Raw genomic sequence first — 16,656 nt, 5'->3', positions numbered from 1 at the left:
TTTGTAACTCCAGTTTCCCCTCCCACTCTCCCTTGTAACATTGTGGTCATTCATTTCACTTATCCATAGCCATAGTCATCAAATACATTGTTGCTATTATTATTTTGCACAGCTGTTATTTTCATTTTTGTATCTTTTAATTAGCACATAATAATTGTATGTATTTTTCAGTTTCATAGTACTATTTCAGAACATACAGGTTATAGTGATCAGATCAGGGTAATGAGCATATCCATCATCTGAAACATTTATCACTTCTTTGTGCTATAGGAACATTCAGTATTCTCTCTTCTAGTTATTTGAAAATAACTAGTGACCCTTGAACAACATGGGTTTCAGCTACACCAGTCCACTTATACATGGATTTTTAAAAAATATATATTGGAAAAATTTTTTAAGATTTGTGACACTTTGGAAAAACACAGATGAGCTGCCTAGCCAGAAACACTCAAAAACTTAAGATTGGGTATGTCATAAATACATAAAATACTTGTAGATACTAGTCTATTTTTATCATTTACTACCATAAAATATACACAAATCTATTATAAAAAGTTAAAATTTATCAAAACTCACACACTTACAGTCCATGCATGGCATCATTTGCAGTCAAGAAATGTAAACAAATATAAAGATGCAGTATCAAATCATAATTGCATAAAATTAACTGTAGCACACACTGTACTACTGTGATAATTTTGTAGCCCCATCCTGTTGCTGTTGATGTGAGCTTAAGTGTTATGATTATCCACTTAAAATGTCAGGTGATGCTCATCATCTCAAGAGCAGTTCATCTCTTCAGTACATTGGGTATAGCAGTAAAAAGTGATCTCTTCATGGTTCTCGTGTATTTTTCATTGTGTTTAGTACAATATCACAAACTTGGAATAACATAGAACAAAGTGCCACTAGTGTATAATTCTTTGTATGCATTATTGGATTTGATTTGCTAATATTTTGTCGAGGATTTTTGTGTCTATTTTCATGAGAGATTTTGGTTTGTAGTTTTCCTGGAAGTTCTCCCAAGAGACAGAGAAGAGTCCATTACATTACAAGAAAAAATGGAATTGTTTGATATTTACCATAAGTTGAGGTCTGCAGCCATAGTTACCCACCATTTCGGACAGACATTTCATCTTGTAAACAGATTATGTAAACTTATAGTATTGATAAATACAGTATATACTGTAAATGCATTTGTCTTATGATTTTCTTGATAATATTTTCTTTTTCTGGTGTACTTTATTATAAGAATATAGTATGTAATGCATATAACATGTAAAATATATACTAATTGACTATCAGTAAGATTTTCAGTCAACAATAGACAATTAGTAGTTAAGTTTTGGGGGAGTAAAAAATTATACATGAATTTTGACCGCATGGGGGGTCAGCATCTTAACTTCCGTGTCGGTTGTTCAAGAGTCAAATGTAATATATTATTGTTAACTATACTCATCCTACAGTGCCACTGAATGCTAGAACTTCTTTTGTATCCTTTAACAAATTTCTCCCTATTCCCTGCTTTTCCCTATGTTTCCCAGCCTCTAGTATACTCTGTTCTACTTTTTACTTCTATGAAATCAACTTTTTTTAGCTTCTACCTATGAGAACATGTGGTGTTTAACTTTCTGTTCCTGGCATATTTCACTGAACATAATGTCTTTCAGTTTCATTCATGTTGCCACAAATGAGAAATTTTCATTCTTTTTATGGCTGAATAGTATTCCATTGTGTATGTATACGACATTGTTTGTATCCCTTCATCTGTTGTTGGACACTTAGGTTGATTCCATACCTTGGTTATTGTGAATAGTGCTACCAAAAAAAATCAGGGTGCAGATGTCTCTTCAATATAATGATTTGCTTTCCTTTAGATAAAGGCCTGGTCGTGGGATCGCTGGATCATACGGTAGTTTGATTTGTAGTTTTCTGAGGAACCTCCGTACTGTTCTCCATACTGGTTTTACTAGTTTACATTTCTAGCAATAGTGCATAAGAGTTCCCTTTTCTCTGCATCCTCACCAGCATTTGTATTTTTTGGCTTTTTGATGATAGCCATTCTAACTGGGGTGAGATGATATCTCATTGTGGTTTTGATTTGCATTTCCCTAATTATTAGTGATTATGAACATTTTTTCATGTGTTTTTGGCCATTTGTGTGTGTGTGTGTGTGTGTGGTTTTTTTGTTTTGTTTTGTTTTGTTTTGTTTTTTGAGAAATGTCTGTTAAGATCATTTGCCTTTTTTTTTTCTTTTGAGACAGAGTCTCACTTTGTCGCCCAGGCTGGAGTGCAGTGGCACTTTCTTGGCTCACTCCAACCTCCACCTGCCTGGCTCAGGTGATCCTCCCACCCCAGCCTCCCAAGTAGCTGGGACACAGGCACATGCTACCACGTTTGGCTAATTTTTGTATTTTTCTTTTTGTAGAGAGAGGGTTTTGCTATGTTGCCCAGTCATGCACTCCTGGGTTAAAGTGATCCACCTGCCTTGGCCTCCCAGAGTACTGGGATTACAGGCATGAACCACCATGCTAGACTCATTTGCCCATTTAAAAATTAGATTTTTTTTTTCTGTTGAGATGTTTGAGTTCCTTGTATATTCTGTATATTAATTCCTTGATGGGTGAATAGTTTGCAGATATTTTCTTTTTCTTTTTCTTTTCTTTTATTTTTTTTCGAGATGGAGTCTCAGTCTGTCGCCCAGGCTGGAGTACAGTGGCGCGATCTCAGCTCACTGCAACCTCTACGTCCTGGGTTCAAGTGATTCTCCTACCTCAGCCTCCTCAGTAGCTGGGATTACAGGCACCCACCACCATGCCTGGCTAATTTTTTGTGTGTGTTTTTAGTAGAGACGGGTTTTCACCATGTTGGTCAGGCTGGTTTCAAACCTTGTGATCCACCTGTCTCAGCCTCCCAAAGTGCTGGGATTACAGGTATAAGCCGCCGTGTCTGGCCAGTTTGCAAATATTTTCTCCCATTCTATAGGTTGTCTTTTCACTGTGTTGATTGTGTCTTTTGGTGTGCAGAAGTTTTTAGTTTGATATAATCCCACTTATTTGTATTTTGCTTTTGTTTCCTGTGCTTTTGAGATCTTATTCATAAAATCTGTTCCAGGACTGATGTCCTGAAGCATTTCCCCATGTTTTCTTCTAGTAATTTTATAGCTTCAGGTTTTACATTTAGGTCTTTAAGCCATTTTGAGTTGATTTTTGTATAGAATAAGAGGAGATGGTCTAGTTTTGTTCTTCTGTGTATGGATATCCAATTTTCCCCAGAAGCATTTACTGAAGAGACTGTCCTTCCCCCAATCAGTGTTCTTGGTACCTTTCTCAAAAGTCAGTTGGCTGTAGATACATGGATTAATTTCTGGGTTCCCTATTCTGTTCCACTGGTCTATGTGTCTGATCATATGCCAGTACCATGCTGTTTTCATTAATATAGCTTTGTAGTATATTTTGAAGTCTGGTACTGTGACGCATCTAGCTTTGTTCATTTTGCTTAGTATTGTTTTGGCTATTTGGGGTCTTTTGTGGTTCCGTGCAAATTTTAGGATTTTTTTTTTCTATTTCTATGAAGAACATCATTGGTATATTGAAAGAGAGTGCATTGAATCTTTTGATCACCTTGGGTAGTATGATCATTTTAACAATATTAATTTTTCTAGCCCATGAAGATGGGATGTCATTCTACTTTTTGGTGTCTTCTTCAATTTCTTTCATCATTGTTTTTTGGTGTTTTTAAAGTTTTCCTTGTAGAGAGCCTTCACCTCCTTGGCTAAATTTATTCCTAGGTATTTTACTTTTTGTAATTTTTGCAGATGGGATTACTTTCTTGATTTCTTTTCCAGCTAGTTCATTGTTCTCATATAAAAACACGACCAATTTTTGTATGTTGGTATTTATATCCTGCAACTTTGCTGAATTTATTAGTTTTAAGAGTTTTTTGGTAGAGTCTAAGTTTTTCTATATATAAAATCATGTCATCTGCAAAGAAGGACAATTTGACTTCCCCCTTTCTAGTTTGAATGCCCTTCATTTTTTTCCCTTGCATAATTGCTCTGGCTAAGACTTTTAATACTATTAACATGTTGAATAAGAGTGATGAGAGTGGATATCCTTGTCCTGTTCCAGTTCAGTATGATGGTAGCTGTGGGTTTGTCTTATATGGCCTTTATTGTGTTAAGGTACTTGCTTCTGTGCCTAATTTATTGAGAGTTTTTATCATGAGGGATATTGAATTTTATCAAATGCTTTTTCTGGATCTATTGAGATGATCATATTGGTTTTGTCCTTCATTCTATTGTGATGCATCACATTATTTGTGTAGGTTGAATAATCCTTGCATCCCTAGGATAAATCCACTTGATTATAGTGTATGATATTTTTGATGTGCTGTTGAATTTGGTTTACTATATTTTGTTGAGGATTTTTGCATTTATGTTCAGAGATATTGGTCTGTAGTTTTTGTATGTTGTTTTTATCTGGTTTTGGTGTCAGGGTTATGCTGGTCTTGTAAAATGGGTTTGGAAGAATTCCCTCCCCTTCGATTTTTTGGAATAGTTTGAGAAGAATTTTAAAGAATATTAGTTCTTTAAAAGTTTGGTAGAATTCAGCAGTGAAGACATCTGGTCCTGGACTTTTCTTTCTTGATTTCCTTTTCATTACTGTGATTCAATCTCATTACTCATTATTGATCTGTTCAAGTTTTCTATTTTTTCTTGGTTCAATCTTGATAGGTTGTATGTATCAACAAATTTACTCATTTTCTCTAAGTTTTCAAGTTGATTAGTTTATAATTGTTTATAATAGTGTCTGATGATCTTTTGTATTTCTGCAGTATCAACTGTAATGTCTCCTTTTGTTTGTGATTTTCCTTTTTTGGGTCTTCTCTCTTTTTTTCTTAGTCTAGTTAATGCTTTGTCAATTTTGTTGATGTTTTTGAAAATCTAACTTTTTGTTTCATTGATCTTTTCTATTTTTTTAGTCTCAATGTCATTTATTTCTGCTTTTTATGTTTTTCCTTTTTCTAATTTTGAGTTTGTTCTTTTCTAGTTTCTTGAGGTGCATCATTAGCTTATTGATTTGAAATCTTTCTACTTTCTAATGTAGGCATTTATTGCTATAAACTTGCCTCTTGCTATACTTACTATAAACTTGCTCTAAACATGGCTTTTGTTGTGTCCCATACATTTTGGTATGCTGTGTTTCTATTTTCATTTGCTTCAGGGAATTTTTATTTTTGAGACAGGGTGTCACTCTGTTCCTCAGGCTGGAGTGCAATGGCATGATCACAGCTCACTGTGGTTTCAACCTCCTGGGCTCAAGCAATCCTCCTACATCAGCCTCCCGAGTAGCTGGGACTGCAGGCATATGCCACCACACTTGGCTAATTTTTTCTGCTTTTTTTTTTTTTTTTTTTTGTAGAGACAAGGTTTTGCTATGTTGCCCTGATTGGTCTTGAACCCCTGGGCTCAAGCAGTCTGCCTGCCTCATTCTCCGAAAGTGCTAGGATTACAGGGGTGAGATATTTTTTACTTTCCCTCTTAATTTCTTTTTTTAAATCAATTGGTTGCTCAGGAGCGTGTTGTTTAGTTTTCATGTATTTGTATAGTTCTGAGTGTTCCTCTTGTTACTGATGTATACTTTTATTCCATTGTGGTCAGATAAGATACTTGGTATTACTTCAATTAAAACAATCTTTTAAGGTTTCTTTTTTGTGTCCTAAAGTATGGCCAATCCTGGAGAATGTTTTATGTGCTGATGAAGAGAATGTGTAGTCTGCAACTACTGTGAATTGTTCTGTAAATGTCTTTTAGGTCTCTTTGGTCTATGGTACAGTTTAAATTTGCAGTTTTTTTGTTGACTTTCTGCCTAGAGTGGGGTGTTAAAGTCTCCAGCTTATTGTATTGGGGTCTACCTCTACCTTTAGATCTAATAATATTTGCTTTATATATCTAGGTGCTCTGGTGTTGGTTTTTGTTTTGGTTTTTTTTGTTGTTGTTTTTTGAGACAGAGTTTCACTCTTCTTGCCCAGGCTGGAGTGCAATTGCACAATCTTGGTTCACCACAACCTCTGGCTCCCAGGTTCAAGTGGTTCTCCTGCCTCAGCCTCCCAAGTAGCTGGGATTATAGGCATGCATCACCATGCCCGGCTAATTTTCTATTTTTAGTAGAAACAGAGTTTCTCCATGTTGGTCAGGCTGGTCCCGAACTCCCGACCTCAGGTAATCTGCCCACCTTCGCCTCCCAAAGTGTAAGGACCAGCCCTACAGGGTCTGTGGGTTTTTCTCCCCGTGTGCCGAGATGAGAGATCATAGAAATAAAGACACAAGATAAAGAGATAAAAGAAAAGACAGTTAGGCCCAGGGGACCACCAAGACATGGAGACCAGTAGTGGCCCCAAATGCTAGGCTGCGCTCTTATTTATTGGATACAAAACAAGGGGACAGGGTAAGGAGTGTGAGCCATCTCCAATGATAGGTAAGATCATGTGTGTCACGTGTTCGCTGGACAGGGCCCCTTCCCTGTTTGGCAGCCAAGGCAGAGAGAGAGAGAGGAGAGAGAGAGAGAGAGAGGAGAGACAGCTTATGCCATTATTTCTGCATTTCAGAGACTTTTAATACTTTCACTAATTCTGCTACTGCTACCTAGAAGGCAGAGCCAGGTATACAGGAACATGAAAGTGGACCAGGAGTGTGACCGCTGAAGCACAGCATCACAGGGAGATGTTCAGGCCTCCAGACAACTGCAGGCGGGCGTGACTGATGTCAGGCCCTCCACAAGAGGTGGTGGAGTAGAGTCTTCTCTAAACTCCCCCGGGGAAAGGGAGACTCCCTTTCCCAGTCTGCTAAGTAGCGGGTGCTTTTCCTTGGCACTGATGCTACTGCTAGACCACGGTCTGCTTGGTAACGGGCGTCTTCCCAGACGCTGGCATTACCGCTAGACCAAGGAGCCCTCTGGTGGCCCTGTCTGGGCATAACAGAAGGCTCACACTCTTGTCTTCTGGTCCCTTTTCACCATATCCCTTCAGCTCCTATCTCTGTATGGCCTGGTTTTTCCTAGGTTATGATTGTAGAGCAAGAATTATTATAATATTGGAATAAAGAGTAATTACTACAAACTAATGATTAGTGATACTTGTATATAATCATATCTATGATCTATATCTAGTATAACTTGTTATTTTATATATTTTATTATACTGGAACAGCTCGTGCCCTCAGTCTCTTGCCTCAGTACCTGGGTGGCTTGCTGCCCACACCAAAGTGCTGGGATTACAGTTGTAAGCCACCGTGCCTGGCTGAAAAGTTTTCTCTTTTAAAAAAATGTTATTGGCCGGGCGCGGTGGCTCAAGCCTGTAATCCCAGCACTTTGGGAGGCCGAGACGGGCAGATCACGAGGTCAGGAGATCGAGACCATCCTGGCTAACACGGTGAAACCCCGTCTCTACTAAAAAATACAAAAAACTAGCCGGGCGAGGTGGCGGGCGCCTGTAGTCCCAGCTACTCGGGAGGCTGAGGCAGGAGAATGGCGTCAACCCGAGAGGCGGAGCTTGTAGTGAGCTGAGATCCGGCCACTGCACTCCAGCCTGGGCAACAGAGCTAGACTCTGTCTCAAAAAAAAATAAAATAAAAATAAAAATAATAATAAAATAGATTTTAAAATATTATTATTAAAATAGAGGGTCTCCCTATGTGACCCAGGCTGGTCTGGAGCTCCTGGGCTCAAGCAGTCCTGCTGCCCACGGCCTCCTAAAGTGCTGGGATTACAGGCGTGAGCTACCGCGCCTGGCCAGGTGCATGTATTTTTACAGTTGTTATATTCTCTTGCTGAATTGATCCCCTTATTATTATATAATATTATTATTTGTCTCTTTGTACTTTTTAACTTAAAGTCTGTTTTTTCTGATGTAAATATAGATACTCCTGCTTCCTTTTGGTTTTCGTTGGTGTGGAATATCTCTTTTCATCCTGTTACTGTCAGTCTCTGTCTTTTCAGGTGAGGTGAGTTTCATGTAGGCAGCATATAGTTGGGTATTCTTTATTCAGTTAGCCAGTTTATATATTTTAATTGGGGGATTTAATTTGTTTACATTCAAGGTTATTATTGATAATAACCTGAGCTTCTGCTCAAGTAATTTAGGATTCTCTGTATTTATCCGTCTCTTCCCAGTTAGGAGGTAGTGAGTTAGCTGTATGACCTCAGTTCTCTGATGCATCTAAGAAAAGTTGCTGATTTTCAGTTTGTTCAGCTTTTTTCTTATTGTGAGGATGTGAGTGATGACTTCCAAATTCCTGACATTATCTTTTACAGACACTTAAATATTAATGATTTTTTAAAAAATATTTTATGTTTACCCACAAAGTTACCATTTCTGTTGTTCTTTATTCTTTGGTGTTGATCCAGAGTTCCAACTATCTGAAACTTCCCCTAAGATATTTTGTAGTGTAGGTCTACTTGTAATGAATCTTTTCAATATCTATACATCTGGAAAATAAATAAGTAAATATCTCAATTTTTTTTTTTTTTTTTTTTTGAGACGGAGTCTCGCTCTGTCACCCAGGCTGGAGTGCAGTGGCCGGATCTCAGCTCACTGCAAGCTCCGCCTCCCGGGTTCACGCCTTTCTCCTGCCTCAGCCTCCCGAGTAGCTGGGACTACAGGCGCCCGCCACCTCGCCCGGCTAGTTTTTTTTTTTTTGTATTTTTTAGTAGAGACGGGGTTTCACTGTGTTAACCAGGATGGTCTCGATCTCCCGACCTCGTGATCTGCCCGTCTCGGCCTCCCAAAGTGCTGGGATTACAGGCTTGAGCCACCGCGCCCGGCCAATATCTCAATTTTTATATTTGTATCTTTAGGTTTTTTTTTCTATTCCTGTAACAGATTATGTATTTTTATTTTTAGGAGTTGTGTTTGGTCTATTTAATATTGCCTATTTCTTCTATTATGTTCATGCTTTGCTTTAACTCCTTTGGCATGTTTATAATAACTATTTTAACATTCTCATTGGCTAGTTGAATTGTCTCTTTCACTTCTACAACTACATCTAAGACCAATTTTTTTCCTGGTTATGGATGTTGTGAATTTTATATTGGTAAATGCTGGAAATTTTGTATTCCTTTAAAGAGCTTTAGACTTCACTTTTCAGGTAGTTAAATTACTACTGGGTTAGTTTGATCTTTTCAAGACTTATGCTAGGTGCAGTGGCCCACACCTCTAATCTCAGCTACTCAGAAGGCTAAGCCAGGAGGATTGCTTAAGCTCAGAAGTTTGAGGCTGCAGTGAACTATGATTGTACCACTGTACTTCCAGGCTGGATGACAGAGCAAGACCCCATCTCTTAAAAAAATAAAAAAAAAAAAAAAAAAAAAAAAAGACAACTTGTATTTAAACTTTCTTATAGTAGTTTTAGAGTAACCTTTACTCTAAGGCTATGTTAGCTTCACTACTAAGGAGACCTGAATTCCTCTGGTGTTGAACAAGGACTCAACTCTGGTTGGCAAGAACTTATATTTCCTAGTCTTGTGTGATCTCTGGGAGCTATTTAGTTTATAGCCCGTTAGATGTTCTTTTGCTGGCTTCCTAGAATTTTACCTTACTGATGCATGCCTTAGTACAGTCATGTGCCACATTACAATATTTCAGTCAGCAACAAAGTGCATATGCAATGGTGGTTCCATAAGATTATAATAATGCCATATTTTTACTGTTCTTTTCTATGTTTAGATACATGAATACATGCCATTATGTTACAGCTGTGTACTGCATTCAGTACAGTAACATGCTGTACAGATTTATAGCCTAGGAACAACAGGCTATACCATATACACCATCTAGATTTGTGTAAGTACACGTTATGGTGTTCACACAATGATGAAATCACCTAACAACGCACTTCTTACAATGTGTGACTAAGAATTCTATGAGCAATGCCTGGCTGTATTTATCAGTAGAACCAAGAGAGCACCTCTGTAGATGTTTAAGATGTTCATTCACCTTTTCCATTCCTCTTCCTCCTCTGCTCACAAACTCCAGCACCTAAGCTTTCCCTAATGCTGATGTCCTCAACTCAGCGATACTGTTGAGGAGAACTTAATGCTGGTTTCCTCAACTCAGCAATACTGCAAAGCTCTGATTCTGATCACACCTCCCTGTTCTGTAGTCTAGAAAGTGCCTCTAGGCACACCGCTGAGGAACAGGGGTCACCTTATTCATCTCTCTTCTCTCAGAGGCCACAGTCCTGCACTGGCTATTGTACAATTTCAAAAAACAGTTGTTTCATTAATTTTGTCCAGTTTTCTAGTTGTTTACAGCAGGTGGGTAAGTACAGTCTAAGTTATTCTATCCAGATTATAAAAGCAGAAATTGATATTCAATTTTAAAACCAACAATTGTGTAACAGTCCTTATTTTGGGAATACAGGGCAAGGAAAGAGATTGAATACCAGGAACTGATGTTTCTTTTAACTGGAGGGGTAAGTCTTAAAAGTGCTGAGAAAAATCCTGATCCAACTTGGCTACAGGACAAAAGCTGGGAGGAAATTTGTCGTGCAAGTGAATTTCCTGCCTTCAGAGGGCTCAGGTAACTGTTACATTTGATGATTTATCACTGAATGGCAATAGGTAAACTTGTTCTTCAATCTAGTGATTTTTAAATGGTCCTATAGCTGTCTGGTTTCTACTCCTTGTTCAACAATCTCTTTTAAGTTTTTCCCAATAAAAAGAATAATTCTTAAGCTTTTTCCTATTAGGCAACATTTTTGTGAACATATAGATGAATGGCGGAAAATCTATGACAGTAAAGAGCCACATAATGCTAAATTTCCAGCACCAATGGATAAGAACCTAAAGGAACTACAGAAAATAATAATTCTTCGGTGTTTAAGACCCGATAAGGTAAAAGACCAATGTGTTCTATTTGGAACCCAGATAATTTGCCATTTATGAAGTACTAGGCTTAAAATTACTGTTATTTGATTCTTTAACTCTCAGATTGATTATCCAGCTTACAGTTTGTTGAGCTCCTTGGATTTGGATCTGTGGGATTACTGTTTTCCTCAGTTTGGGAATGTTTTTGGTTATTATTTCTTCAAATATTATTTCACCCCACCCAGGATTTCAACTGCATATACATTAGATTGCTTAATATGATGCCATGTAATGTAATATAATGTAACTGATACTTTGTTAATTATTTTTCAAGCCTTGGTATCTCCTTGTGTCAGTTTGGGTAGTTTCTGTTGCTGTCTTTACATTTGTTGATTTCTTCTTTTGTATTGTCTAATCTGCTACAAATCCCATTCGATTAATTTTTAAATTTTAGTAATTGTATATTTCATCTCTAAAAAATTTGTTTGGTTCTTTTTCTGTATCCTATTTCTCTTTTTAATCTGCTAATATTTTCTTCTAAATAGTTGGACACAGTTATAAGAACTGTTTTTAAATTACTGACTAATAATTCCATAATTTCTGGATCTATTTCTATTGACTGATTTTACTTTTAGTTATACATGTTTTCCTGCTTCTTGGCATGTCTAATAATGTTTGATTGGATATTGGGCATTGTGAATATCACATTGTTGATGAGTTAATTTCATTTTCCTATAAAGATTGTTGAGTTCTGTCCTGCTAGATCAGGGGTCAACAAACACCTGTGGGACAAATCCAGCCCCATGACCTCTTTGGCCTGGCCCATGAACTGAGAATGTTTTTTATATTTTTAAAGAGTAGTTTTGGCTGGGCACAGTGGCTCATGCCTGTAATCCCAGCACTTTGGGAGGCCGAGGAGGACAGATCACTTGAGGTCAGGAGTTCAAGACCAGTCTGGCCAAGATGGTGAAACCCTGTCACTACCAAAAATACAAAAATTAGCCAGGCATAGTGGTGCATGCATGTAGTCTCAGCTACTCAGGAGGCTGAGGAAGGAGAATCACTTGAACTGGGAAGGCGGGGGTTGCAGTGAGCAGAGATCACACCACTGCACTGTAGCCTGGGCGACAGAGCAAGACTCCGTCTCAAAAAAAAAAAAAAAAAAAAAAAAAAGTTGCCTTAAAAAGAACATGCGTCCAGGCACGGTGGCTCATGCCTGTAATCCCAGCACTTTGGGAGGCTGAGCCAGATAGATCACGAGGTCAGCAGTTTGAGCTGGGGAGGCTGAGGCAAGAGAATCTCTTGAACCTGGGAGGTAGAGGTTGCAGTGATACGAGATCAAACCATTGCACTCCAGCCTGGGTGACAGAGAGAGACTCTGTCTCATAAAAAATAATTTTAAAAATCATGCAACAGAACCTGTATATGTCCCACAAAACCTAAAATATTTCCTATCTGGCCTTCTATAGAAAGTTTGTCAACCTCTGTGGTTATATAGTTAAATTACTGAAGTTTGAATTGTTCCTTTCAAATATTGTTTAAGATTTGTTAGGACTGGTCTAGAATAGCCTTTATTCAATGCATTAATTTAGCTCTACTAAAGTGCCACCTGTCTGGGGCCTTTACTGAATGCTCCAGGCGATCACTAAGGACTCTCTATGGCTTTTGGGAACCTGAATGAGTCACAACCTTCATAAAGAGTGGTAGCTCCCCAGATCTCCTGGTTACAGCTCCTCAGACGCTCTTTGCTTGGTCTCATGCATACACACCATAGTGTTCAGCAAGGATTCAGAGGTACTGTGAGTAGATTTCTGAACTCTTCCTGGGCAGTTCTATCCTAATTAGAACTCTGCAATTTCAGCAGCCTTGGCCCCTTTGTAGTCTTTTTCTTGTTTTCCCAACTCAGCATCACTGCATTGCTCTGCCTTAGTCACTCTCCCTGTTCCACAGTCTAGCATACCTCCAAGAAGAAATCTGAGAGGATAGCGTTCACTTTGTTTTCTTTTTCTCAGTGATCACAGTCGTACACCACCTATTGCCCCCTATGCAAAAATGGTTGTTTCATTAATTGTGCCTGTTTTTTAAGTTGTTTGTGGTGGTAGGGTAAATCCAATCCCTATAACCACATCATAGCTGAAAGTAGAAGATGGCAGAAAATTTTGTACATGTCACAATTTTATTAGTTCAAACATGCACAGAAATCTTTCTAAAGGTAAGATAAGTAGGTTGATACCAGTTTTCACAAATTTAAGAAAGGTGATCATAGTATTACAAAAGGATAATTTTGTAATAGAAAACAAAAAACCATGTTCATACATCTAGTTTAAACTTTGAGTAATGTTAAAAAAAATTATTCATGACAAATGTTAAAGCAGTGAGGAAGACTTTGTTCAAGATTATCACAGTAGGAAAGAGAGCTCAGGCTTAGTTCCAAATACAGCAGAGACAGTTGGGGATTTATAGTCAAGGAGCAGGGTGGGGGGAAATTACTAAGAAGAGACATCAAGGATAGGGGGAATTCTTGCTACACTGACCTAACAGAATTAGTGCTGAAAGCAGGCCAGGGTGATGAGACACCACCTGGGTGATGGCAGGGTATGAGGAATTTGACCAGATACGGAGGATGATCAGATGGAGAGGGTGGGGGACTCTCACTAAACTGGCTAGCAGGATTCTTGCTACAACTGGGCTCTTGAAGACAGTCCTCATAGAAAAAAGGGCTCAGAGAAGCCTGTCTAACGAAGGTTTGTTTGAGGAAAGAATCTTTACCAGTAAGTCACTTCACCTACACCATGAAAAATATGAAGGTGTTGAAAGTGATTGCAATAGTCCCTTCGTTTCTTCCTTCTTTAAAAAAAAAAAAAAATTTACAGTTTTAGTAAAGTCTCACAAGGAACATTATCTAATGCTCTGTCTCTGAGTAGATTTAAACAGAGGCCTACATGTTTTACCCCTTACCCTGACTCCCAAAGACCTTTGTACATTGTTAATACTCACCTCATTCTTCCCAGATAGTTAGTTGTGTGTGCATATGTGTCTGTGTATGTTTGTTCTGCTCTCACTAGAGAGTCCCTTTAAGTCCCTGGAGCCCCTAAACAATGCTTTATTCATTATCACCAGTAGCCTCCCTTGTTCATGGTGAAGACTTAATAGCTTTGTATCTGGGAACACCTGCCTATTTTCACTTTACAGAATGGCTCCCTGATGGGCAGTAGAGATATTGTTTCAATACCACGTGTAGGGTTTTTGCTTCGTCTGCCATGTCTGGAAGCCTGTGCTTATATACCATAGCACTTAACCCATTAGAATGTACAATAATTGTCTGCTTATGTTTTAGGACCTCCCACTAGACTATGAGCTTCTTGAGGTCAAGACTCATATATTATTTTGCTCTATATCACCAGGATTTAGAGCAATGTCTGGCAGATGGTAGAAGCTCAACAAATGTCTGTGAATTAAGTTGAATTGAATTGAGTTAAACTAAATGTAATTAACGCCTATATTATTCAGGTCTTCTACTTCTTTCCCTCTGTTCTCCAGAAATAAAACAAAAGGGGAGGGGAATTGATTGATCGATTGATTGGATTTTCTGAAAGGAATTGGCTGGTGTGATTGTGGAAGCTGGTGAATTTGCACAGTAAGCTGGCAGGCTGGAAACTCAAGGAGGAGTTGATGTTGTAACTCGAGTCCAAAGGCAGTTTGCTGGCAAAAGGTCCTCTTTCTCAGGAGAAATCAGGCTTTTTTCTTTCTTAAGGCTTTCAACTGATTGTATGCGGCCCACCACATTATGGAGGGCAATCTGCTTTACTCCAAATCTACTAATTTGAATATTAATCTCATCCAAAAATACCTTCACAGCAACATGTAGACTGCTATTTGACCAAATATCAGGATATCATGGTCTCACAGGCCATCTTTGACTCATTTATATAACAATTCAATAGGTTAAAAATGGTATCTAAGTATAATTTGTATTTTTCTTCTTATTATTATAAGTATTAGAGTATAAATGAAGCTGCTGTAACAAAGGGACCTAAAGTACAGTGGCTTAAATCAAATAGAAGTTAATTTCTCTGTCTCCTAACAGCTCAGAGGCAAATGATTAAGGGCTGACAGGGAAGCTTGGCTCCTGAGATCACCCAGAAACTCAGGTTCTTTCATGCTTACAGTGTGGTCCTCATCAGCAAAATGGAAGCCGGCTTGTGAACACTGTTGAAAAGAGAAGAAAATGTTGAAGGCAAATAGCTTCCTTAAAATATAATCTGGAAGATCCATACATAATTTCTACTTCTATCTCTCTGGCCAAAACTTAGTCACATGGCCACATTACCTGCAAGAAACGCCAGGAAAACTTGGGGTTCTAATACCAAACAGAGACAAATAAGTGGGACAATATGCAATCTCTGCTATAATGAGTGACATTGAGCATCCCTCATATGTTTAGGATCAATTTATACTTCATTTTCTCTAAGCAGTTCATCTCCTTTGCCCATTTTTCTTTTGGATAATTAGTCTTCTCCTATAAATGTATATAGTTTTTATTTATTAGAGAAATTAGTGCTTTGTCTGTGATGCTACATGCTTTTTTTGACCGTTAGACTCAAATTGTATTCTTTGTTATTTTTCAGTAATAATCAAATCTGTTATGTGAAATAAAAGTTGCTCTAAAGATCATATCTTTTCTCTTCAACAGATAACCCCAGCTATAACAAACTATGTAACTGACAAACTAGGGAAAAAGTTTGTAGAGCCTCCACCATTTGATTTGACAAAGAGTTACTTGGATTCAAATTGCACCATTCCCTTAATTTTTGTTCTATCTCCAGGAGCAGATCCTATGGCCAGTAAGTGCATACACTGTAAACTTTTAAGAAATTATAAATCTTGTTCAATACTCATTTCTTATATGATTATAAATCAGTTAGTAAATCCAATATTTACAGAGAAATGTAACTAGAATTTTTCATGATAAAACAGCTATACATAAGGCACTTTTTTATAATTTTAGAGTAAGTAGTGTGACTATTTTTTTGTGCCTCTCATAGGCCTGCTGAAATTTGCAAATGATAAATCTATGTCTGGAAATAAGTTTCAAGCTATTTCACTGGGACAGGGACAAGGACCAATTGCAGCAAAAATGATTAAAGCAGCAATAGAAGAAGGAACTTGGGTGTGCCTACAGAATTGCCACCTTGCAGTCTCCTGGATGCCCATGTTGGAAAAAATATGTGAAGATTTTACCTCTGAAACCTGTAACTCATCCTTTAGGCTTTGGCTGACAAGCTATCCATCTCCAAAAGTATGTTTATTTCCTTGTACAGTTCAGTACGTTTACTTAGCTATCTGTATATCTTGTTTGTTTTGTTTGTTTTGAGACGGAGTCTCACTCTGTCTCCCAGGCTGGAGTGCAGTGGCGCAATCTCGGCTCACCGCAACCTTTGCCTCCCAGGTTCAAGCGATTCTCCTGCCTTAGCCTCCCTTGTAGCTGGGATTATGCCACCATGTAGTAGCTCATGCCACTAGTAACGCATGCCACCATGCTTGGCTAATTTTTGTATTTTTAAGTAGAAACGGGGTTTTACCATGTCGGCCAGCCTGGTCTAGAACTCCTGACCATAGGTGATCCGCCCGCCTCAGCCTCCCAAAGTGCTGGAATTTCAGGCGTGCACCACCATGCCTGGCCAGCTGTCTGCATATCTTAATCAAGCCTTAGATGCTTAACCTTAAGAGGTTTTTAAATATTTCTGGAGTCCTCCATTATGCCTGTTTTTTAAGCCACTTGTATATGCAC

The 16,656-nt window shown here is 38.2% G+C and overlaps 1 protein-coding gene across 1 annotated transcript in view; it reads left to right on the top strand.

Moving 5' to 3' along the window:
- DNAH12 (dynein axonemal heavy chain 12) overlaps positions 1 to 16,656 on the top strand; it is a 251,232-nt gene that overhangs the window by 207,220 nt on the left and 27,356 nt on the right. The window contains exons 63-66 of the mRNA XM_015130629.3: positions 10,420 to 10,578; positions 10,748 to 10,892; positions 15,559 to 15,709; positions 15,911 to 16,164. Coding sequence (XP_014986115.1) covers positions 10,420 to 10,578; positions 10,748 to 10,892; positions 15,559 to 15,709; positions 15,911 to 16,164 — 709 coding nt within the window. The remainder of the gene's footprint in view (positions 1 to 10,419; positions 10,579 to 10,747; positions 10,893 to 15,558; positions 15,710 to 15,910; positions 16,165 to 16,656) is intronic.

Source organism: Macaca mulatta, chromosome 2 (genome assembly GCF_049350105.2).
Source record: "Macaca mulatta isolate MMU2019108-1 chromosome 2, T2T-MMU8v2.0, whole genome shotgun sequence".
NCBI classification, from domain to species: Eukaryota; Metazoa; Chordata; class Mammalia; order Primates; family Cercopithecidae; genus Macaca; species Macaca mulatta.
The sequence above is the reverse complement of the archived record's forward strand: the minus strand, read 5'-3'. Positions and strand labels throughout refer to the sequence as shown.